Source organism: Dioscorea cayenensis, chromosome 25 (assembly GCF_009730915.1).
Source record: "Dioscorea cayenensis subsp. rotundata cultivar TDr96_F1 chromosome 25, TDr96_F1_v2_PseudoChromosome.rev07_lg8_w22 25.fasta, whole genome shotgun sequence".
Lineage (NCBI taxonomy): Eukaryota > Viridiplantae > Streptophyta > Magnoliopsida > Dioscoreales > Dioscoreaceae > Dioscorea > Dioscorea cayenensis.
In genome coordinates this window covers 348244-371567 of record NC_052495.1, presented here as the reverse complement: position 1 = coordinate 371567, position 23324 = coordinate 348244, and the positions used below count along the sequence as shown (strand labels likewise).

General features: G+C 31.2%; 1 protein-coding gene across 1 annotated transcript; it reads left to right on the top strand.

Moving 5' to 3' along the window:
• The first annotated feature begins 18785 nt into the window (after positions 1 to 18785).
• LOC120253012 (mannose-specific lectin 2-like) lies at positions 18786 to 19676 on the top strand. Its single transcript, XM_039261246.1, has one exon. The coding sequence runs from the start codon at positions 18786 to 18788 to the stop codon at positions 19674 to 19676; it is 891 nt and encodes a 296-aa protein (XP_039117180.1).
• Positions 19677 to 23324: the final 3648 nt, after the last annotated feature.

The following is a 23324-nucleotide window of genomic DNA, read 5'->3' as shown; positions in this document are numbered from 1 at the left end:
GAAACCCAGATTATCTTGGTCGGTTTGACTTAGAGATGTTACCAAGTTGGGTCATATCAAATCCCGGCACAAAAAATTGACTCGGTTGACTCAATTAAGTACCCGGTTAAGCTGCCCAACATGGTCAACTTATGTAAAAAATTTATTATTTTCTTTTCTAATGTTATGTTGTTTGAATTTATATTTTAAATAATATTAGATTTTCATGCCATATTTCTTGTATTTTATTTAAGATATTAAATTAATATTTATAAATTATAAAAAAAATCATTTGATTTTGAAATTTTATATTATTGACTTTCAAATTTTTATTAACTTATAATACATCTTAATTATATATTTATATACAATAAAAATAATAAAAATATATATTATATTCATAATAGGATCAACTCTGGTTCGACCATTGACTCGTGACTTATAAACTTAACCTTCCCGAGTCACACCCTAGGTCGGTTTCTAAAAATTGATGTTTAATAATAATAGAAACATAATTGTGATAGTTAGTTTTGATAATAATGTTTGAAGATAACAAACTTAATTTAAATTTTGAAAAATTGTTTATTAATTATCTCATTATTGACATATTGAAGAATTCTCTAACTTTTTTTAAGACCAAATTAGAATTTTGAAAATTAAAACAAATACTCTCAACCTATAGAAATATTAAAATGAAATAAATAATAAAATCATTGATGGTATATGGTTAATTACTTTAATTATTTTTTTTTTTTTCAATAAAGTCAGTGACAATTAAAAATTCAATTTTGAGTTAAATGGAGTTAAAATAATAATAATGAAAAATTATCCTTTATACATTAATAAAAAACACTATAATAAAATTATATATAAAAGATATTATACTACATATTATTTATAATTTACTCTATTCAATAAACCATAATTAATTTAGGATTAAATTGCAAATATCTTTATGTTATAGCAATACAACACCTCAACTAATTTACAATTAATTTAGAACTGAATTATAAATATTTTCATGGTCTTACAATACAACATCTCTAATAATCTATTCATATTTCAGCGATATTTTTATATCAAAGATTCATCAAATTTTGAAACTACTAATATCCAAAATTAGAGCATGTGTTTGATTAATATTTGGTAAATACAACTTCAACATAGCATAGCGTATCAAATCGAGAAAACATATTTAATTTCTGAAAATATTATTTTTGTAATAATATCAATCATAGACACATTAAATATGAAGATAATTATTTCATAACCATAACTAATTTAGTTCACACAGAGTTGATTTCAATATAAGAATTTAAAATATATTTTGATATTAACTCATTTAACCTCGTAACCACATAGACATCATTATAATGAGTTTTTATAAGTAGCCACAATCAGCATGAACCTACAACAAAGCATTCCCAAATCCCATCAATAATCCTTCAACCTTATATCTAATCAATCAAAACCATCACCGAATTAACAAATATAACAAATAAACTACCAACTGTAAAATATTAAAATAAATAATTGATTAATATATTAATAAAAATTTTAACTTCCCATAATATTAAAATTTAAATGAGATAAAATATTTATCATTATTAATTTTTTAATTTGTAAATAAAAAAACTTAATTTATCCCATATTTATATTTTGAAAATCTATTTTTTTATTTTAAAAATATACGCTATAAACCAATTTAATTCATATATTATACACATTATAAATATTTTAATATTATTGTAATATTATTGAGTTTTGGTGGGAAAAAATTTTCCCATAGCTTGACACGTGGCATTAGACTTTCCTGTTTAATATGTATATATATATATATAAGATGAGGCCGCGTCTTTTCTGCGGAGCCGTTGGATTTCAGTCAAATGGCTATCGAATCACTCTCCATATAAACAGTGCGTATATACAGTACATCAACATAGTAGCTTCCATAGTGTGATGCATAGTAAAAAGTGGGGTGTACAGTATTGTGACGTCTCTCCATGTGAACAATACGCATATATAGTACATTAACATGGTAAATTCTACTGTGTTGCACAGTGAAAATTGTAGTGCACAGTGTTGTGACATCTCTCCATGTGAATAGTACGCATATATAGTACGTCAACATAGTAGTTTCTACTATATGTTGCACAGTAAAAAAGTGTTGTGCGCAATACCATGATTGGTAGCACAATGAAAAGTAGAATGTACAGTATTTTAATCTGAACGTCAAATTATTAATGTAACAATAATGATAGGGACGAATGCAAGTGTACATGCCGATCACGTAATAAAATGTGCTTTAAGTGCAGAGTATTGGTTAACAGGGAATGAGGTGAATACTAGTAATAGCTCTAAATCTAAAAATTAGCCTAATGAGTGAAGCTGTGTGTGTAAACAAAAAAATAAGTATTACGGAAATAAAACCGGAGAGAAATCAAAGGAAGAGATGATGTTCGGGCATAATATCCATCTAGGGTTATGAAGTACAAGACAAAAGTTGTCTAGGTATGCAATCCTATTTGAACCGAGAGGTTTCCATAATTGTACTAAACCCTTATTTCTCGATAGGTGTAGAACTGATACAGACATCCACACAATCGCATTAGCACTTTATGAAACCTCACCGTGAGCTAATGACAATTGAGAGTGAGATTACCGCTAATCCGAATACACAGCATAAATGCGATTTCTCCTAAAATCCACTCCATATTATTGCAAAGAGCACGGAGATAGTCAACAACTCACTCGGGAGAATTGAGGGAGACGGAATCTCCAAAATACCCTATACCCAGGCTTACTCACAATTCCCTCTAATCACGGAATGTCTATACTAGGTGGGTATTTCTACTCATCACATAGCACATCAAACATGATAACTAAGATTTTGCCCCATTAGCAAAAAACAAAAAAACATTCAAACACGGAATTAGATTCAAATAGATATGATTGCAAATGAGAAATTAATTAAAGCATCAAAGATCCAATAACCAAAATCATTAAAATAAATCCTAGAGTTCAACTAAGCCCAAACATCTATAGATTAACCCTCCATTATTGTAGGGCAAACATTCAAGATATAAGGAATAAGAGTAGACATAGGATCCATGATCGAAAACCCCCTTGTTAATCCCTAGAATGGAGAGCCTTCGAGGTACCTTCAATGCACGACGCCAAGATGAGCTTGGCGGCTACGATCTCAAATCCCTTTGAATGCCGAGCCAAATCCCTCTCCAAATCTTGCCTAGGGTGCTGGAGATTCAGCCCTTTTCTTCTTCAATCTTGCCTCCAAGAATCGCACCCAAAGAATAGAGAGATAGAATAGATGATGCCCTAAAAATTCTCTTAAGTTCTATTTATACCCAATTGTTTACGACCTGCTTACAGGCGTAATGGCAAAGCCGTAAGAGAGCTGGGGAAGATAGTCGCGAGCCTTACAGGCATGCTTTTGGCACTAAGCCTCATCAGTAAGGTTTTCTTAATATGTTACGGTCTAGCTTACGGCCGTAAGCACTGGACCGTAAGCTTTTTTGTTTACTTCTTGTGACTATCTTTACAGGCGTGCACTGTGGTCATAAGCTCCTCTGGATGGTCCTTACGGGCATAAGCTTTTCCTGTAAGGTCCTCTTAATTGACTCTAAATCCTCCTTACGAGTATAAGCATGCCTACAAGGTCTTTTAGACTATGCTTACGGCTGTAAGACGGATTGTAAGCTACCCATAAGCCACCCATTTTATCTTGTCCTTGTTTTAATGATGCCAAGAAAGCTCCAACTTCATCGTTTTCGGTCTAAAATATTGCTTCTTTTGGATCTCCCTCACCTTTAAGCACTGCCCTAAGCTTGTTAATGCAAAACACACGATATTTAGCATTGAATTCCCCATTAAGGTTCTAATGCATGCCAAATGAGTGTACAAATAGATATGAAATATGTGAACAGTGTACATTCATCAGTAACTCAATGAATCACAATCGTCATACTCGATTTCTACTAGCATCTTTGAAGAAAATTTATAAAACGCAACCAGCCACCCAACTACCCTTTTCTCAAGCCACTACATTATTATTATTATTATTATTATTATTATTATTATTATTATTATTTGACAAACACCTCTCTTTCCCCACGCCCTTATAAGAAGTCAGGAACTCAATCATGGACGTAATATCTCTTCACACCTATGCCTTCATTTTGTGTAGGTTTGAGATTCAATCTTGGGTCTTCTTACAAATACGTACCTTAGATAAAAAATCTTGCGCCAATTGGTCAAGAGGCAATTCACAATTGGCATTATTATTATTATTATTATTATTATTATTATTATTATTATTATTATTATTATTATTATTATCACTAACTTTTTTATTTGTTTGAGGCTCTAAGTCAGAGTAATGAGATAGAAATAATATAAATAAATGGGCCTTTTTCCCCGCAACCCCAAAAATATTTTTTTATTTACCTAAATGGCCCTAGGACAATCAAATCACTGATTTTAAAATTAGAATCACTTTTTTTTATTGTAACCCTTTCTTTTTTTATATAATTAACAAAGTGATCTATTTGAGGCTTTTTTATCCCAATTTTTTTTAATAAATTGATTTTCTAATTTTTTTAATATTTTAAAAAATATTTGTTTATTTTGAAGAATATATTAATATTTTTATTAGTAAAAAAAAGACAGTTAAAAAAATTAGGGTCATTAGATGTGATTTCTTTTCGAATAACTTGGATAGAAACCCTAATACTAGTAAGTATAATACATGCTCTTTATGTAAGCAACCTGATTATTAAAGATTCATAGAACTGCTTGCCCAATACGATGTAGAAATATGTAATATAATAAAAAAAATATATTTTCTATTTGAACCTAAATGTATTTTTTTAAAATTATAAGAGTTATTCAGATAAAATAAGTTAAAAATAAAATAAAAATTATTAAATAATAATAATGAACTAATCTATTTACAATTTATAAGATAATAATAATAACTATTATTATTATTATTATTATTATTATTATTTTTAATTTAAAAATATCTATGTTTGTATATGAAACAATTATAGTTAAAGGTGAGAAATAACATTTGAAAAGAAATTACATCTAATGGCCCTAATTATTTTTTGGACTAATGCTTGTATTCTAACAATAAAAAATATTAATATATTCTTTAAAAATAAAAATTTTTTTTAAAAAAACTTGGGTTAAAACGCCAACAAATAAGTCACTTTTTTAGTTATAAAAAAAAGTTAAAAATATAAAAAGCACGTGATTTTAATTTTAAAATATGTAATCAGTATCTCAATAACTTGATTTGGGGTCATTTTGGTAAATAAAATAACCCGGAGCTATTTTGATAAATATAATATATTTTAGAGCTTATATGTAGGGATGGCAACGTGTAGGATATGGGTAGAGTGTGTCTAAACTCTTACCTGTACTCATAACCCCTACCCTATACTTATACCCTTACCGTACCCTCTAGAGGTAAAAACATCATACCCTTACCCTTACCCGTAGGGTACCCGCTTACCCATTATTCAAATTATCAAATTATCAAATTAAATTTAAACAATAACAACAACAACAACAACAACAACAACAACAATAATAATAATAATAATAAATTCATAATCTATTACGACACAATGTTTAAACACATACCCATGAATTTAAAATTACATAACGTAGCATAAAAAGTAATGAAAATGACATTAGAATGTCCTTGATATCATTGACTATCTGAAGAAAGCAAGTACCTACAAAAGCATAAAAAAAAATATATTAAGTGATAAGATCAAATTATCATTAAATTCAAGGAAATATATTAGTTACACACTGACTAATTATATGTGAAAAATCTTCAAGAACTAAATCCACCAATGCTTACATTATTTGTATCCAACGTTTCTAACAAAAGAACAAGTGAAATAAATAAAAAAATAATTTAATCGGTATGGAAAATAATGTAATTCTTAATATAAATCGAAAATTTCAATTTTGATAATATTATGCTCTATCAAATATAAATACAAAAATTAATTAGAATTCAAAATAATAGATTAAAAGAAAATTACAGTATTATTATTTCAAATTAATCACCCTTGAAAATGGATCTTAAGTAAATTGTGAGTAAATGTTTAGTTTAATAAAAAAAAATTATATATATATATATATATGAGGGTACGAGCTCTTCAACGAGTAATGGTATGGGTAAGGATTCGGGTAGGATTGGGGCATACCCTTACCCGACCCGTATCCGCTCAATAAATAATGGGTAATACCCTTACCTATATCCATATCAGGTCAAAAAGGGTAATACCCTTTTTAACCGGGTACAAGTATGGATATACCGTCAACTAAGGTACAAATTGCCATCTCTACTTATATCGGAAAATGCCCTAAATTATTCATAATTCTTCATGGAGAAATGATGGACTTCGTGGACTCAATTTGAAAATGTCAAGAAAACTCAACATGTCGAATGGTAACAAATTGTTTAAATGGACATTTGTGGTGCACGTTTAACTTAATCCATTGATCCATTTGTATTATTTTTATTTTGTTTTTTTTTTCCTTTTTTCTATTTTTTTCATAGGATTTGAAGAAACTTAACAATCATTAGATGATTTAGTGGTAAGTAATTCGAATGATACGTAAGTGGTGTGGGGCTGAATCCTCAATAAATAGTACTGGTTTAGGTTTTGTAGGGGAAAAAGCCGTAGATAATTCATCATGGTCTAAATTTGAATATGTCAAGTGAACTCAACATGCATTGTTTGAGTGGACATTTGTGGTGCAAGTTTATCCCAATCCATTTAACCATTTGTAATTTTTTCATTTCCATTTTGTTTTGTCTTTATTTTATTTTTGTTCATAGGACTTGAAGATGCTTGACAATCACTAGATAATTTATTGGTAAGAATACGAATGATGTGTAAGTGGTGTGGAATTGAATCCTTTGTAAATGGTACTATGTAGTAATGTATAAATACTGTAGAAATACTGTAACATTACTATTCATTCAATGTTCAGTGGATCTTTTATTGGAGAAACCATATTCTCCAATACTCTATTGTTAAAAAGTATGGGAGATTTATCATTGTGGGATTGTGGTTTGATATATCATCTTGAGAACACATGCTAGGCTGTTAATTATTATCCTGCATGTCAACTAGCCTGATATGATAAATTTGAGGTTATGCCTAAGATAGTCAATATATCAAGTTGTTAAATAGCAATTTGAGGCCAACCAGAAATTATGAATAATTAGGAATTTGGAATTATTCTTGAAGGGCGACTTGATAGCTTACCAAAAGTACTTTTATATTATTTAGTTTAAAAAAGATTAAATTGTAGATAATTTTTTTGTTTGATTATATATAGATGTATATAATTTTTAAATTACAAAAGTTTTAACTTTTATATTCTGAAAATAATTTTTTTTTATAAAAAAAAATTGATGAGTGTACATTTATAAATATCATTGTGTACATTTATTGGGCATGTATTAGAGCATTATTATGGAATTCGATGTTAAATATGGTGAATATTGTATTTCGAGCTTCAGGTAGTGCTTAAGGATGAGAGAAAGCCAAAAGAAGCATTGTAGAGTCAAAACAAGGAAGTTAGAGCTCTCTCTGCATCAACCATTGAATAATAGGCTAGACAAACTCACTTACGGGCACCTTACACCGTGCTTATGGCTGTAAGCCACATCTAGAGAATCTTATTGGCATACTTAAGCCCGTAATGAGGAGCATAAAGTTAAACATAGGGACTTACAAGAAGGGTTATGCCCTTAATTAAGTAAGACCGTAAGGGCTGTCCAAAGGAGCTTACGAGGAGCAACATACGGCCGTTGCTAGCAACGCAAGTGACTGTGCCGATCGCATAATAATAGTGTGCTAAAAGCAGAGTGTCGGTCCACATGAAAGAAAGTGAATACTGCTAGTAACTCTAAATCCAAAAATTAGCCTTAATGATCAAATGTTGTGTGTGTAAACAATAACAAGTAAAATAAGAACATAAGGGAAATAATGGGACAGAAGTCAAGAAAGAGAGAAATGTCCGGGCGTAGCATCCCTCTAAGATTATAAAATGCAGGACAAAGGTCATCTAGATATGCAATCCTATTTGAACCGGAAGGTTTCCAAAATTATACTAAACCCCGATTTCTCAGGCAAAGAGTATATGAATAGGTGCAGAGCTGATACAGACATCCACACAATCGTATTAACACTCTATCACTACAACAAAAATGGGGTTTTATGACATTTGTCATGTGTCGTAAAATAGCCAAAAACCATTGCAATAGCTCTATACTGACTTTTATAACAAATGTCGATTATAAGTTGTAATTGCCACTGTCGGTATACTTTCTTGTGACATTTCCACGAAACTTCGGTACCTATATATTCTAACATTTATTTTGACATTTTCCCAACATTGGTAAACAGTCTCAGTATGAATTTTTTTCCAACATTTGTATATGGCTAGAGCAACATTTCCTTTTATCGTATGCAACATTTGTAGGTGTCGCCATAAGTTTTTATCACATTAATTTTTAAATATTACAACATTTGTAATTGTTGTTATATAGATTATATAGTAACATCTGTTAAAAGTCTCTTAAATTAATTATATTGACCAATTTGTAAATATTGGTTTAACTAACTAGAAATTGTGAATTCTAATTTAAGTTGATATTTTTAAATATTGTAAAAGTTATTCTTCATATCTTATTTTAAAATTAAATTTCATTTATAAATGTTTGTACAAAATTATTTAGTAACATTTGTTAAGTGTTTCTTAAAACTCTTATATCGACATTTCATTATTGTTGTTTTAACCGCATAGTATTTGTAGATAATAATGAAATGCAACATTTGCAAGTGCTGGAAAAAATATTTTATAATTTTTCACGAGACTAATTTCAACATTATTTTATATACAATTTAAATATATATAAATATGAGATAAAATCTAAATTCTACAAAATTAATTTACATAATATAATAAAATAGTAATTAAAATTATTTTTCAAAAATACAAAAATCCCACTTAGCACTTAAACACTAATTAAAATAATGTTAACAGAATCTACAAATCTCAAAGTGATAGCTTTCAAACATTTGTCTTTAAATTTATTATGGTGGTTTCTTATCTACAAAAAAAAATATACAAATACATTAGTTGATATCCAAATCAATTTTAAAAAGTAATAAATAAATAATAAATTTAAAACTTTAAAATTTAAAATATAATCACTAATTAAAATAATGTTAACATGATCTACAAATCTAAAAAAAATAGTTTTCAAAAATTATAATAAAGCTAAGGCTTCAATCGTTGTAATTATCTTTAAAATTATGTGGCATAAAAAAAAATATACATATACAAATACATTAACAGAAATCCAAATCAATTTAAAAAGAAAAAGTGATAAATAAATAATAAATTTTAAAATTTTAAATTTTAAAAATATAATTATTAATTAAAATAATATTAACATGATCTACAAATATAAAAAAAAAAGCTTTCAAATATTATAATAAAGCAAAGCCTTCATTCATTCGAATTATCTTTAAATTTATCATGATAGTCTTTTATCTGCAAAAATAAAATATACAAATAAAATAGTTAATATCAAATTCAATTCAATTTAAAAAATAAAAGTGATTAATAAATAATAAAATTTAAATTTTAAAAATGTAATTAGATGATATTATAAAAATCATAATAGGATCAGTATCGTTATAATGAAATTAAGAAATAGTTAATAGAGAACAAGGACTACTTTTACTATCTCCAACCTACAATAATTTTTATATTTAACAAAATCGACATAATACAATAATAAAAAATAAATTAAATATCAACATATATGATATATTAAAATCAATAATATACTAATTTGAAATATAAAAAATGTGAGGATATATAATATAATTGGCATAAAAAGAATACAAATAAATCATTTTATTTAAATGGATAATATATGATTGGTACTATTATAAGAACCCTTCAAAATTTTAACTTAGAAGAAAAAGGATAAAATATAAAACTTCAACAAACCTATAACCTATGTGTGGGTCATAACTATAACGATAACTCTAGATGAAACCATATTGTGGGCTAATGATAATCTTTTAAGTAGATAATCTCCCCCAAAGAGAGAGATTATCCATAATCAGAATACAGAGCAGAAATGCAATTTCTCCTAAGATCCACTCCTCATGATTGCAAAGAGAACGGAGATTGCCAATAACTCACTCGAGAGAATTGAGGGAGACGGAGTCTCCAAAGTGCCATGCACCTAGGATTACTCACAATTCCCTCTAATCTTAACATGTCTATGCTAGGTGGGTATTTCTACACGTTACGTAGCACATCAAACATGATAGCTAGGGGTTTCACCTAGTTAGCAACCAAGCATTCAAGTACTATATTTAGCATTAAATTCAATAATATGGTTCTAGTATATACCAATTGAGTGTACAAAATGATATGAAATACATGGACCTTGTACACTCATCACTTATAATTGTGGTCTCTAGGCTATCTAGAGAAGCTTATGATCCAGCGCTTACAACTGTAAGCTAGACGGTTGACAGGGACACACGCAAGTGTACGTGCCGATCACGTAATAAAGTTTACTTGAAGTGCAAAGTATTGGTCCACAATTAGTAAGGAGGTAAATACTAATAATAACTCTAAATCCGAAAATTAGCCTTGTGAAGTACGTTAAGTGTGTGAAAACAAAACCTAAAGAAAGCTAGAAAATGCGGGAAAATCACATGAGAGAATTCAAGGAAGAGAATAATGTCTGGACATAACATCCCTCTAGGGTTACAAAGTGCAGGACAATGGTTGTCTAAGCATGCAATCCTATTTCAACCGAAAGTTTTCATAAGCATACAAAACCCCGATTTCTTAGATGAAGTATAACTGAATCGGTGCAGAGCTAATACATACATTCACACAATCGCCTTAACACTCTATGAAACATTATTGCGGGTTAATTACAATCTCTTAAGTAGACAATCTCCTCCTAAAGAGAGATTATCCCTAATCTGAATACAGAGTATAAATGCAATTTCTCCTAAAATATACTCCACATGATTGCAAAGATAATGGAGATTATCATCAACCCACTCAGAACGATTGTGGGAGACAAAGTTTTTTAGATACCCTATCTAGAAGGCACCCACTATCCTCTCAAAATATGAGAGCTAGGTGGGAATTTCTTCTCGTCATGTAGCAATACAAGATATAAGAGCTAGGGCTTTTGTTTCAATAGCAACCAAGCATCCGTTTACACAATTAGACTCAAATAGATATGATTACAAAGCAGAAATCAATTAAAGCATAAGAGATCCAACAACCAGAATAACAAAATATAAATCCTAGAGTTTAACTATGCCCAAACATCTACAAATTATCCCTCCATTAATGGAGGGCAAGCATTCAAGATACAAGAGATATATAAAGGTAAACATAGGATCCATAAAAACCTCCTTGTCAATCCCTAGCTAAGATGGAGATTCGCCGAGGTAGATTCCACGCACTTAGCCAAGGTGAGCTTGACGTCTATGATCTCCAATCCCCTCGAATACTGGATCAAATCCCTCTCTAAATCTTGCCCAAGGTGCTGGAGATTCGGCCCTTTTCTTCCTCAATCTTTCCTCCAAGAATCACCCTCAAAGAATAGAGAGATAGAATAGATGATAGCCTAGAAATCCTCTTAAGTTCTATTTATACCTGACTATTTACAGGTTGCTTACGGGCATAATGACTAGGCTGTAAGGGAGCTGGGGAAGATTGTCGCAAGCCTTAGCGGATGACTTACGATTATAAGGCCCATCCATAAGGTCTTCTGATTTCGTTACGGTCCCGCTTACGGCCGTAAACACTGGACCGTAAACCTCACTATACTGCTTCTCTCGACTGCCCTTACATGCATACACTATGGTCGTAAACTCCTCTAAATGGCCCTTACAGGCATCCTTATAGGCATAAGCCTTGCCCGTAAGGTCCTATGAATTAACTTTGAATCCTCCTTATGGGTATAAGCATGCCCGCGCAAGGTCTTTTGGTCGTAAGGTGAATCGTAAGCTGCCCGTAAACCACCCAGTTTGTATTGTCCTTGTTCTAATGATGCCGAGAGAGCTCTAACTTCATCATTTTCTGTCTAAATTGCTTCTTTTGGATCTCCCTCATCTTTAAGCACTGCCCTAAGCCTGTTAATACAAAACATACGATATTTAGTATCGAATTCCACATTATGGTTCTAATGCATGACAAATGAGTGCACAAATAGTTATAAAATACATGAACAAAGACAAAAGATCTCACGTACATAGGACTTGCAGCCATAAGTAATTCCGCAAGGCTCGCGACCCATCTTCTCCAGCTTCTTATGGCCGCTTGTAAGTGGCTAGGTATAAATATTCCTAATTAGGGTTTTGAAGGTGATCTTTTGTTCTTTTGATAGCAAGGCTTAGGGAAATAAAGGAGGCGATTCTATAGGTTTTTAGAGGCAAATTAAGAGGGAGAAACAACCCACCTACCTTGAGAATAGAGATTTGAGCCGTTAGGAGTGTCTTGGCAGCGTCTTTGGAAGGTTCTTGGGAAGATTCGACGGCAATCCCAATGTCACAATCATGAAGGGGGTTTCTATGTTTTCATTCATTCTCATTGTGTCTTGTGAATTGTATTGTTGTTCTCTATTAATGGAGAACTAATTTTGTAGATGCTTGGGTGTAGATGAACTCTAGGGGTTGACCTATTTGACATTGGTTGTGGGTCTTTATGATTTAATTATTTTCTAATTGTAATTCATATTATTTGAATTCAATGGCGTGTTATCAATGTCTTGACTGCTATTGAGCCGAAAGCCTTAGTTTCATATATGATTCACTTGTGTGACAAGTTGAAAGACTCACCTAGCATAGGCATGCGGTGATTAAAGGGGATTGTGAGTAAGCCAAGAAATATGGTACTTTTGAGTCGAGAGTTCTCCTCCCACAATCCTTATGAGTGAATTAGCAAGTAATTCCATGCGCTTTTGCAATTAGAGGGAGTAGATTTTAGAAGAAATTATATTTTTTTTTCGTGTGGGATTAGGGGTAATAGCTTTGCAAGAAGAGTTGTCTGCTTATTGAATTCTTGTTAATTCACATTGAGATTTTATAGAGTGTAATACAATCGTGGGGGTCTATATTAGCATTGTACTTGATTAATTACTACTTGCCCCTGCAAGAGGGTGTTAGTATATTTTAGGACTTCTTTCGGTTCAAATACGATTGCTAACTAACAACCTTTATCCTGAACTTATAAAAACCTTAGAGGGATTCTATGCCCGAGCATCCTGTTTCCCCCTTGCTTACTCAACCGATTTTACTTTTGTTCTCTTATTTTCTTTTTCAGTTCTCTTGTTCGCATTCACACATTGCAACTTTTGGTTGGTTAGTTTTCGGATTTAGTATTAGTACTAGTACTCTCTATTTTTTTCCTGTGGATCGATACCCTACTATTAAGCACACTTTGCTACTTGATCGACACGTACGTTTGCGTCCCTTATCAATAAAAAAATATTAAAATAAGAAAGAAAGGCATGAAAATTATGATGGAATATCATAGGGATGATTAGTAAAATTAAATAATATTACAAACAAAAAGAAATTCTCGTTTGTTTATAATGATGTATGTGCTTGAATTTTTCTTGTTAACAGCTTGGCAATGTTTTAATATTAATATTATATAAAAAAAGATAAGTTATCTAATTTAAAATGATAAATAAAAAAATTATTATGCTAAATTTTTTTTCATATTGTTATTTTTATTCAAAAAAGTTTAATAGTAATATTTTTTTTTTATGATTTTAGGTTATGATATAACCTATCTTGACTTTTAAAACCAACAAGCTATATCTATCTATATGCTCAACAAAAATCACAGACATTCAACTCATTCTGAACATATTTACACCATACTTTATAATTGTTATTGATATTAGAATAAGCATTACTTTGGGGAAAACATTTACTTTATACTTGATCTTGGCTTGTATTAACATTTTTATTTTCCTTTTTTGTGAAAATAATTAAAAAAAAAATTAAATTATGAGATGTTTTATGGTCATTATCCACAAAAAAAATTGAAAATATCACATTAAGTAAACTAATATTGTGAGGACCACCCCTATTTAATCCTAGCCATTTATTTTAAATTTATATAACCCTAGTTCTTATCTGTAGCGGTTACCAAATTTCACGATCTGACTCTATTTCCACCATCCATGATCTCCTATCGTTGTAAAAACCTTCCTTTCCTTTTCTTCATGGTGGTGCCGATAGCAAGGATGAGTGGATCTTATTGTCGAGACTTGCTTTGGTTATACTTTCAAAGTAGGATCTTGGAGCTTTGTGTAGGATTTTAATTATTATTATTGATGCTTGTTGGCTCTGTGAGATTTCTTTCTTTCTGAAACCGTAAAATTTGTTCCTATTTGTGATTCATTTTTAAACCTTAGATTTAGCCCTTAAATTTCTAGGGTTTGCTCCCAATTTGTAGTTTGAAGGAATTTTATACTCTTAGGATCTATGACCATGATGTTATTATGGAACGACTCAAGGATGAGGTTTTGCATGATATATTTGATGTAATGTAATGTATGGTTGATTGAGATACAATCTTTCGCCATTAGAAAGGAATTGTTAGCTGATTTCATTTAATAGGTTTCAGATATCATTTTTTTTTTATTATAGCAAAAACTCCTCTCCAATTTTATGAGTTTTAGAGGCAGAATTTGGAGTAGAGTAAAATATAAAAGTTGTAGATTTTGATGTTACTTAAGTAACTAAAAAATTTCAGATTTTTTGCATCTGTAGTTTGTGAGATATAGCCCTATTAGTATAATATATTTCTGTGCATAAGCTGAAACTTTATGCCCATTTTTTATGTTCATGAAGATTGAATTAGGTAAGGTAAAAAATAGGAAAGTTGTCCCTTTTGAGTTATCTGATTTTTAGTAAAATTTCATTACTTCTAGAGTTGTAGGTTGAGAGATATGCATGTTTAGATGGTATATGTCTGAATTACAAGGTTGTAGAAATAGCTGGAGAATCAAATAAATGCTATAATTTGAGTAGAACAACAAATAATGTGAAATTTGGATATCATAGTTTTAAGTGTCTACTTTCCTCATAATCTTGAAATTTGTGATTTAGAATAGTATATGTAAAGTGATGAGGGGTTTAGTACTCAGTGGTCTTGATGGAATTGTTCATATGCCTTTAGAGTGAATAGTTGCTATTGTACCATCACAAGAATCAATATTTTGGAGTCTATATTAATAGCTTGAACCTTTCGCATCTGTACGTTTCTTAAAATCTCATTTTGTAGTACTATTGCTTATTAGACTCTTTAGTTTTGTAGCATCATTAGATATTGTTTGAAACTAATAGAATCTCTTCCAAAATATAGGGCATGCCAAAAGTCTTGATTTCGTGTAAGACTTGGGGTGTATTTTTTAGTGTTAATTAACTAAATAATATTTGAATGTTTTTTAGGCTTTGAATTCAATGCCAATTTCTGTTGATTGTACTTAGAAATTATAAATTTTTATTTATGTATTTACTTATTCAATTATCTGATTAATTATATTCAAAATTATTCATTTAATTAATTATTAGCTTATTAGCTATGTTGATTTAATGATTTATTCATTTATTTTTTTACTAATTAAATTATAGAAATATTTGTTAATTAATTATTGATTTAATAAGTGTATTATTTTTTGAATAACTGGATTATTTTGCTATAAAAAATTGAGATCAGACGTGCATTTGTTTGTTTTACACGATAAATTATCCTGCAAATCTTATTCTACAAATCTTGACCTGTCTGAAATTTTGAAATTATGTTTTGCTTTTAGATAACAAAGTTATTTTTATATAAATACGTTTAGTCTTCATTTAATTAGGCACTAACCTTATCACTGGGGTTAAGCACGGATCATGTCGACATGAACCTTGGACTTTAATAAAAAAAAAACTATAGTTCGCACCATTCCGTCGGTAAAAAATAACGGTTTCTGAAAATATGGCTCGGGTCACTGAGGCTAAACAAATGAGCTCTGAAATTCTGACTTGGGTCACTAAGTTTAAACAAATGATTTCTAATATTTTGTTTTGGTTATAGTAATTTGGAGACATATATTTCTGTCTGCTATTAAATTGTATTTTGTTGAATCCCTTTGATTTTATGAACTACATTTTTTATAAATATCTATAATATCTGATATGATTTGTTTTTTGTTCTGAAATTTTGAATTTCACATGGTCCTAGTTATTTTTAGTGGGTTACTTACTGCATTGTGAAGCTCATAATCTAGTTGTTGAATTTTTTCATATTAGGAGTAAATAGTTGGCAACCAATTAAGTGGGCTAGCAAGAGCTTGTGTTGTATGTTTAAATGGCTTATCATTATGTTTGTTTGTGTTAGTATGTGAATTTTGATTTAGAAAATCTCTTTGTTTTGAACCCTGTTATATTCATCTTATAACTAAAGTTGTAATTTTAAATTTTATATTTTCGGTTGTAAGACCAGTTTTGAGGCTTTTCATGCCTACTATGTTATGCACTGTAGATGTGCGGCCTTTTATCGGTGCACCAGGGTCCGGTGAGCCGGGTTCGGGACATGACAAACATTTTAGTGTTATTAATTGTGACTTGTTTGAAAGATGAATTACATGTTATGAACTTTCATTATGCATTGTTTTTGTAAATATTTAGTATCATTATTATTTAAAAAAAGAAATATTAAAAATAAATCCTTTCACGCGTCTATTGACGAACGTAGCCAGTGAGACGAAGAATGCCACCACCCCCACGAGCCTCACCTTTTCTTTTTAGGTTATAATATTTTTTTTAGTGTGAGATGTTAATTTAAAAAATTATAATTTTTAAAAAAATTATTTCCAGCTAATCAATTATTTCACCCTTTCATTTTTACAATTTGTGTTGTATAAAAATTTTATTTTTAAGAAAAAAAATTTATATAAATTGAAATATAAAACATTAAGAATTATATTTGTAGAAAATATTTGTAAAAATATATTATTTAGCTCATTTGACTTTTTATTTGGATTTGTTAAAAAATATTTTTAGCTCTGTGTCTCATTTCTATTAAAGCCCTATCCTAAGGGAGACTGAGCTTGAAAATCGATTGGATTTGTGACTATAGCAGAGAAAAAAAAAAGAACGAGACGGAATCAAAAGGTTAAACAACCCTAACTAAATTATAAATTTATTTATTAGATTTTGAATAAAATTGTAATACATTCATTGATTTGTTTATGAATGTTTGGCTGAGCTTCTTTATAATTTAAAAAAAGAAATGAAATAATTTTTTTCTTTCTATCTATGTATGAGATTTTTTTTAAAAAAAAATTTGGGTTAAATTTATAAAACAAAGTTTCAATTTTAATAAGCTTTATTTCACAAAGTTTCAATTTAATATATTTTGTGCATTTAAAACTAGAGATAATTTGACTAAATATATTTTTTAAATAAAAAACTTGATTTTGTCCAATCAATATCTCTATATATATTTTTTTTTAAACTTGTTTTTAGGACAAACTATATGAGGTGACATACAATATAAATTTTTTTAATATTTTTAATTTGAAACTAGCACCCTTATTCTTGATTTTGCTACCGTCAATGCTGCCACCTAACTTGCCATGACCATCACTATCACTTCAGGTACATAAAATCACATGAAGCGATGCACAAATAGAGATCTATAAAACCAAGTATTTTTTCTATTGGATGAAACGCCGAGAATATCGTACTACATATATCCCCATTATTGCCACGTTTTGATATCAATATCTATGCGATACATATATTAAAAATATCAAAAAATAAAAATTGCTTTTTTAAAAAAATATTTATAAAAATATATTGTTTATCATATTTAACTTCTTATTTAGATTTTATTTAAAAACATTTTTAGCTCCATCTTTTATTTTCCATTTTTCATTTTTCATTTAAACCCTTCAGAGACATCAAGCTCAAAGATTGATTGGACCGAAAAATACCACAGCAAAAAGAAAATGGTAGGAATCAAAAGGTTTGATATTATTACCCACACATACTTACCATGTTTGATATCATTATCTATGCCTTTCATATATTCTGATATTCTGGTAAAAATTTTATTTTTATAAAAAATTATTAAAATTCAATTGTGATGCATATTAATTCATAAATATTTATTTATTTGCTAAAGTATTTTAGTATAGCGAATAAATAAGAAAAATCACATGTAATTCAGTGGTAATTCACCTTAAAATATATGCATAAATAAAAAGTTAAAACTTTATTACTGACGGTGCTTAAATAAATAAATAAAATAAAATAAAGTAATTAGTAAGTAAAGACAAGCTAAGGAGATCAACCGCTTTAGCAAAACTATAACACCTTAAATTGATAAAAAAAAAACATAATTTATGTCTATTCATATTAGTATATTACATATATATATATATATATATAAACATAACGATCGATACTCAAACACCTAATAAAAACAACACACCCACCGAGATAACAAAAGGAAAAACGCATTATTGATGCATGACTAAATGACTTAAATAATCCGAGCAAGTTAATTGACTAAACCACCCCTCAATCATGCAATTACCTGTTCATCTCACAATTATAAATACCTGCGCAACCGTGAAATTAATCACACAAACTCGAAGTAACCAAAAACCCTATTAAAACCAATTAATGGCTCATCATCATCAACTTCTCCTCCCATTAATCCTTGCCCTGATTCTTCTTCTCATCCTCCCATCATCCTCCCATACAGCTACACAAGCCATGTTCTCGATGCCTCTCCAATTCCTCTTCGGCGGCCAAAGCCTTACCGACGGTGACCTAACTTTATCCCTATCCAAGGACTGTGGCCTTATTCTCTACAAAACCGGCAGCCCCGTCCTAAACTTCAACACAAGCACCACCACCTCATACTGTGCCCTCTTCGTCAGTGACAAAGGCCAACTTATTCTGATCCCCGATAATGAGCGAACCCCCACTCAAACCATCGGCAAGGAGACCAGCACCGGCCGATACGCTTTGCTATTCATAGACGGCAAGCTTGGTATCTTTGGCCCTGCCATCTGGAACAATGGTGTCCAGCCTCCAACTTTATTTAATATCGACAAACCCACCCTAGGCCTTAACCATGAAAAGCTCAAGACAGGGTCCACAGATTACATTCTTTTCTCTGGTAACATTGCCACTGGCAGTGCAAATGGTGATGTTGTTATTGCACAAAACGGCATGGTTACAACTGTTATTACTAATGGATGTGCACTCGCTGTGAAGGATGATGCTACTGATAGTACTATATGGCATTCATGGCCAACGAGTTCTGAACCAACAGAGTGCTTTCTTGAGCTTAAGTCTAATGGAGAGCTTCTTCTTCAAGGGTATAATGAATCTGGAGTTTATACACAGTGGGAAGGTGGACATGCAGCTAGAGAGAATCTTTATGTTTGTCTTCTTCGGTATTTTGGTAGGATTGCTATTTATGGACGTAGGACTTGGCTTTATGATGGTTCTTCTGCTACGTCTGCCGCTGTTGTTGCTGAGAAGATTAAGATGGTGACTGCTTAGACTCTTGTTTTTCATGTACGCATATATATATATATAAGGCAATGGTTTAATTTCTATACGCATGCATGTGTTTCTTTGTTCTCCGTTGTGTTCTTTCTTGCTTGTGTGAGCTGGCTAGCTAGAGAATAAAACTGCTGCTGCTGCTGCTGCAGCTGCAGCTTCTTTATCTTTGTATGTTAATAAAGTATGCAGCTGCAGCTTCTTTATCTTTGTATGTTAATAAAGTATGTCATAGTTAAGCTCCAGCTTAAATAAATAGTTTTTTTTGTTATTTTCTTTCCTCTTCCTTCTTATTCTCTGGATTCTAATCATTTATCTGAGATACCAAGGCATATAGCCACACACTTGCCCTTATAAAGTAGGTTGTTTGTTTTGATGTTATATAAATCAGCATAGCAGGAGTTATATAATTGTTATTATTTGGCGCATAAAGAAGATGGCATGATAAAAGCAATGATATTGCAAAAAAACATGATGTGACATGCCTAGGTGTGATTTGGCATAAAGGCATAAGGCCATCCCTAACTATAACCCTAAATTTCAGATTTTCAGATTTGGGGTTATAGATGTAGAGGGGGGCACGAGCCGTCATTTTTGGCCCGGCCCGGTAAAACTCACTGGGTCATCTAATCCGGTAGGCCGGGCCGCCAACCCGTAACCGACTCACACTGTAACGGGGTCAGTTAACGCCGAGTCAACCCGGCGGGTAATGTCACGTCCCGACCTGCGGGCCCGCCACGTGACAACCGCCGCGACGATCCCGAGGAGGGACACACACCACTCAACCCTCGAGTCATCGCAAGGCTCACAAACTCCTGCTAAACAACACCACAATAATAAAGGTACCAAAAGCAAAACTTTCACTCGAAGAATCAACAGTAAAGTGAAAGATATACAAATCACAGTTACAGAGTTAAGAACACTAGTGGATCCACTGCAATCATACAATGCAACCTGATTAACAATAAATAAACAACCTGACTTGGAATGCAAAATGCTAACACTTCGCCTCGCTATGACGACCCAAACCACTAAAACCTGGAAGGGAGGAGGGGTGAGTAACCATAGTCACTCGGTGAATGGGTTAGCACAAATCTAACGTAATATCAAAACAAATCGATGAAATTCCAATAAACACATTCTATAATAACTTAAATGAACTGGAACGCTCACATTTGCAACACAATGAAAAATACGAGGGATATGAAACCTTGGTATTTAGAAACCAAAAACATAAATTCTCACGAGTATAGACAAAAACATCAACATGTATAAAAACAAATGCTTGGATATAATTTCCCAAAATGAGTAGAAAAACCAACTTAAATAAATAAAATCCTCGATAATCACAAATCCTCAATTCTGCATGATATATGTTCGAAAAGCATTAAGATATCAAACATGCTATGTGAAAGATCACACTTCGAATATACCAATTGCAAGAAAATAGAATTTTCCTCAAATATTGAAATTTCGTCTCGATCAAATAAACAATGGCCTAAAAAAACACTCTCTCTAACTTTAGCCGCCGTCGCGACTAAGTTGAGAGCCGTCAAGGTCTTCGCACCCTGACGTTGGCCCACCGGTCCCGTGTGGTGACCCCGGGATCCCGATGTATCATCCAATCGTGGGCTCTACGCTCCCACCGATCCGACAAATCAACACCCTGTGTCCACAACGCCACCTCTAAAGGCTGGCCCGTTGGGGACCCACTATCGCGAGAGTCGGGCCTTAGCCCGCCGTCACCATCCAAAACCAATATATAGTCAGTAGTAATAATACAATCGAATCACTCATGTCACAGTGGTCCTTATCCGGGACAAGCATTCACATATCGGGAATAAACACTATTTCCACAAGTCCAAAAGCCAAAAGCATAGCAATGCATGTAAACTTTCAAAAAGTATTCCAATCCCGATGTGCCAATACATTCAAAAACATTTCTGTCCAAATGCCAAGAATAACACAATAATATGCGAAGCTCTGAAGCATTGCTTTAGACAATAAAACCAGTCAATATTAAACGCATTATAATATCCACAATCTAGAAGAACATGCCATTCAGAAATAAAAACCCTTTATTTTCATAACTATCAATATCAAAAGCATACTTATACAAGTGAAAGGTTTTACAATCATTTCTAAAAATAAATACCAATAAGGTAGAAAGGAAACATTAAGTTTTGGAATACAATAAAAGTCATCAAAACAAGCATAGCTTTTGTTCTAGTTAAACCCCAAGTTACTTAGGATCATTCTAGCTTTCTCTTTCTTCAGCTCACTAAGTTTTCCTCCAAATACAAGATTTATCCCCAAAGTCTAGTCAATCACAACCTCTAAATACTTTACAAGTCATGAAAATATGTTCATCTCATCGCATATATTTACACATGTCAATATATACATATTGATCCAATCCTACTTTACACATTATCAGGTATTTACTTTCACAAGTCTTTACTATTCAACCCCTTTCTTATCCTCAATTATATCTTAGATCCTTATCATGGTGTCGTTACCTCAACATCAATATTTACTTCATCGATTAATAATCTCATTGTCAAAATACTCAAAAGTTAACTATCTCCTCTTAGTAGCATTAAATCAAACTATTATTAGAAATTCACAAGAATATTCAGTCTTGTAATCTAACACTTGTCACATATAACTCAAGCTACTCATCATCAACCTTCTAAAGAAATTCCATTTAAAATAATAATCATAATCACTGACATCCACCCTGTAGATACCACACTATAGTCGTACTACAACTAAGCACCCTACACTATGCTCAGAAGAACAAACCTCATCAACTTTGATAATTCGACAACATAAGCATAATAATGTCATCCATGGTTCTCAAATATTGCAAAGAAGATATTAGTATAAATCTCACTAACTACCCAAAATCATGTATAAGGTTCCACAAGTCATTCAATTTCCAACGTACTAGTGTAATTATATGTCTTAGCATTTAAGGCTTCATCAGGTTCCATGTACCATATGTATCATATCATGTCTGAAACTTTAGAAATTATGTATCACTAGGGAGATTAAATCATCCATTGAACATACATAATCAATTTCACTTATAACACATAGACTCAATGAACTCATTGTAATAATCAACAATTTTCATTCATCCACCAAGCATGTATGTCCTCAAGTTCAATCTCAACTAACACAAGTACATCATCAGTAAGCTTTCTCATGATTTTTCAAAAAAATAAACCATAAGTCATTCCAAATAAACCATAGTCTCTAGTGGTCATCTACACTTTCTTTTCTCCTATAGCTAGTGATTTAAAAACATGATAAAGCCATGGAAATCATTTCAGAAAAAAACAAATAAAATATTTTCGATACTCAATTAGAATTGTGCACTCAACATAACCCACTCACAGAACCAGTCGTCTCGTCCTGAGACGCACTCAGTGATCGGCGAGCTCCTTCCCTTTAGAGGACGCTTCGCCACCTAGATACAAGCAGGGAATTAAAATTCTAATGAACATAATAATGATAATCACAAGAAAATGTATAAAAATACAATTATACATGTCTAATACAAAACATTAGGGTTTTAGGGCAAAACATCGTCATTTTGGATCCAAACGATCTCAGAATGGAGTAAAACTAGTTCCAATGAGT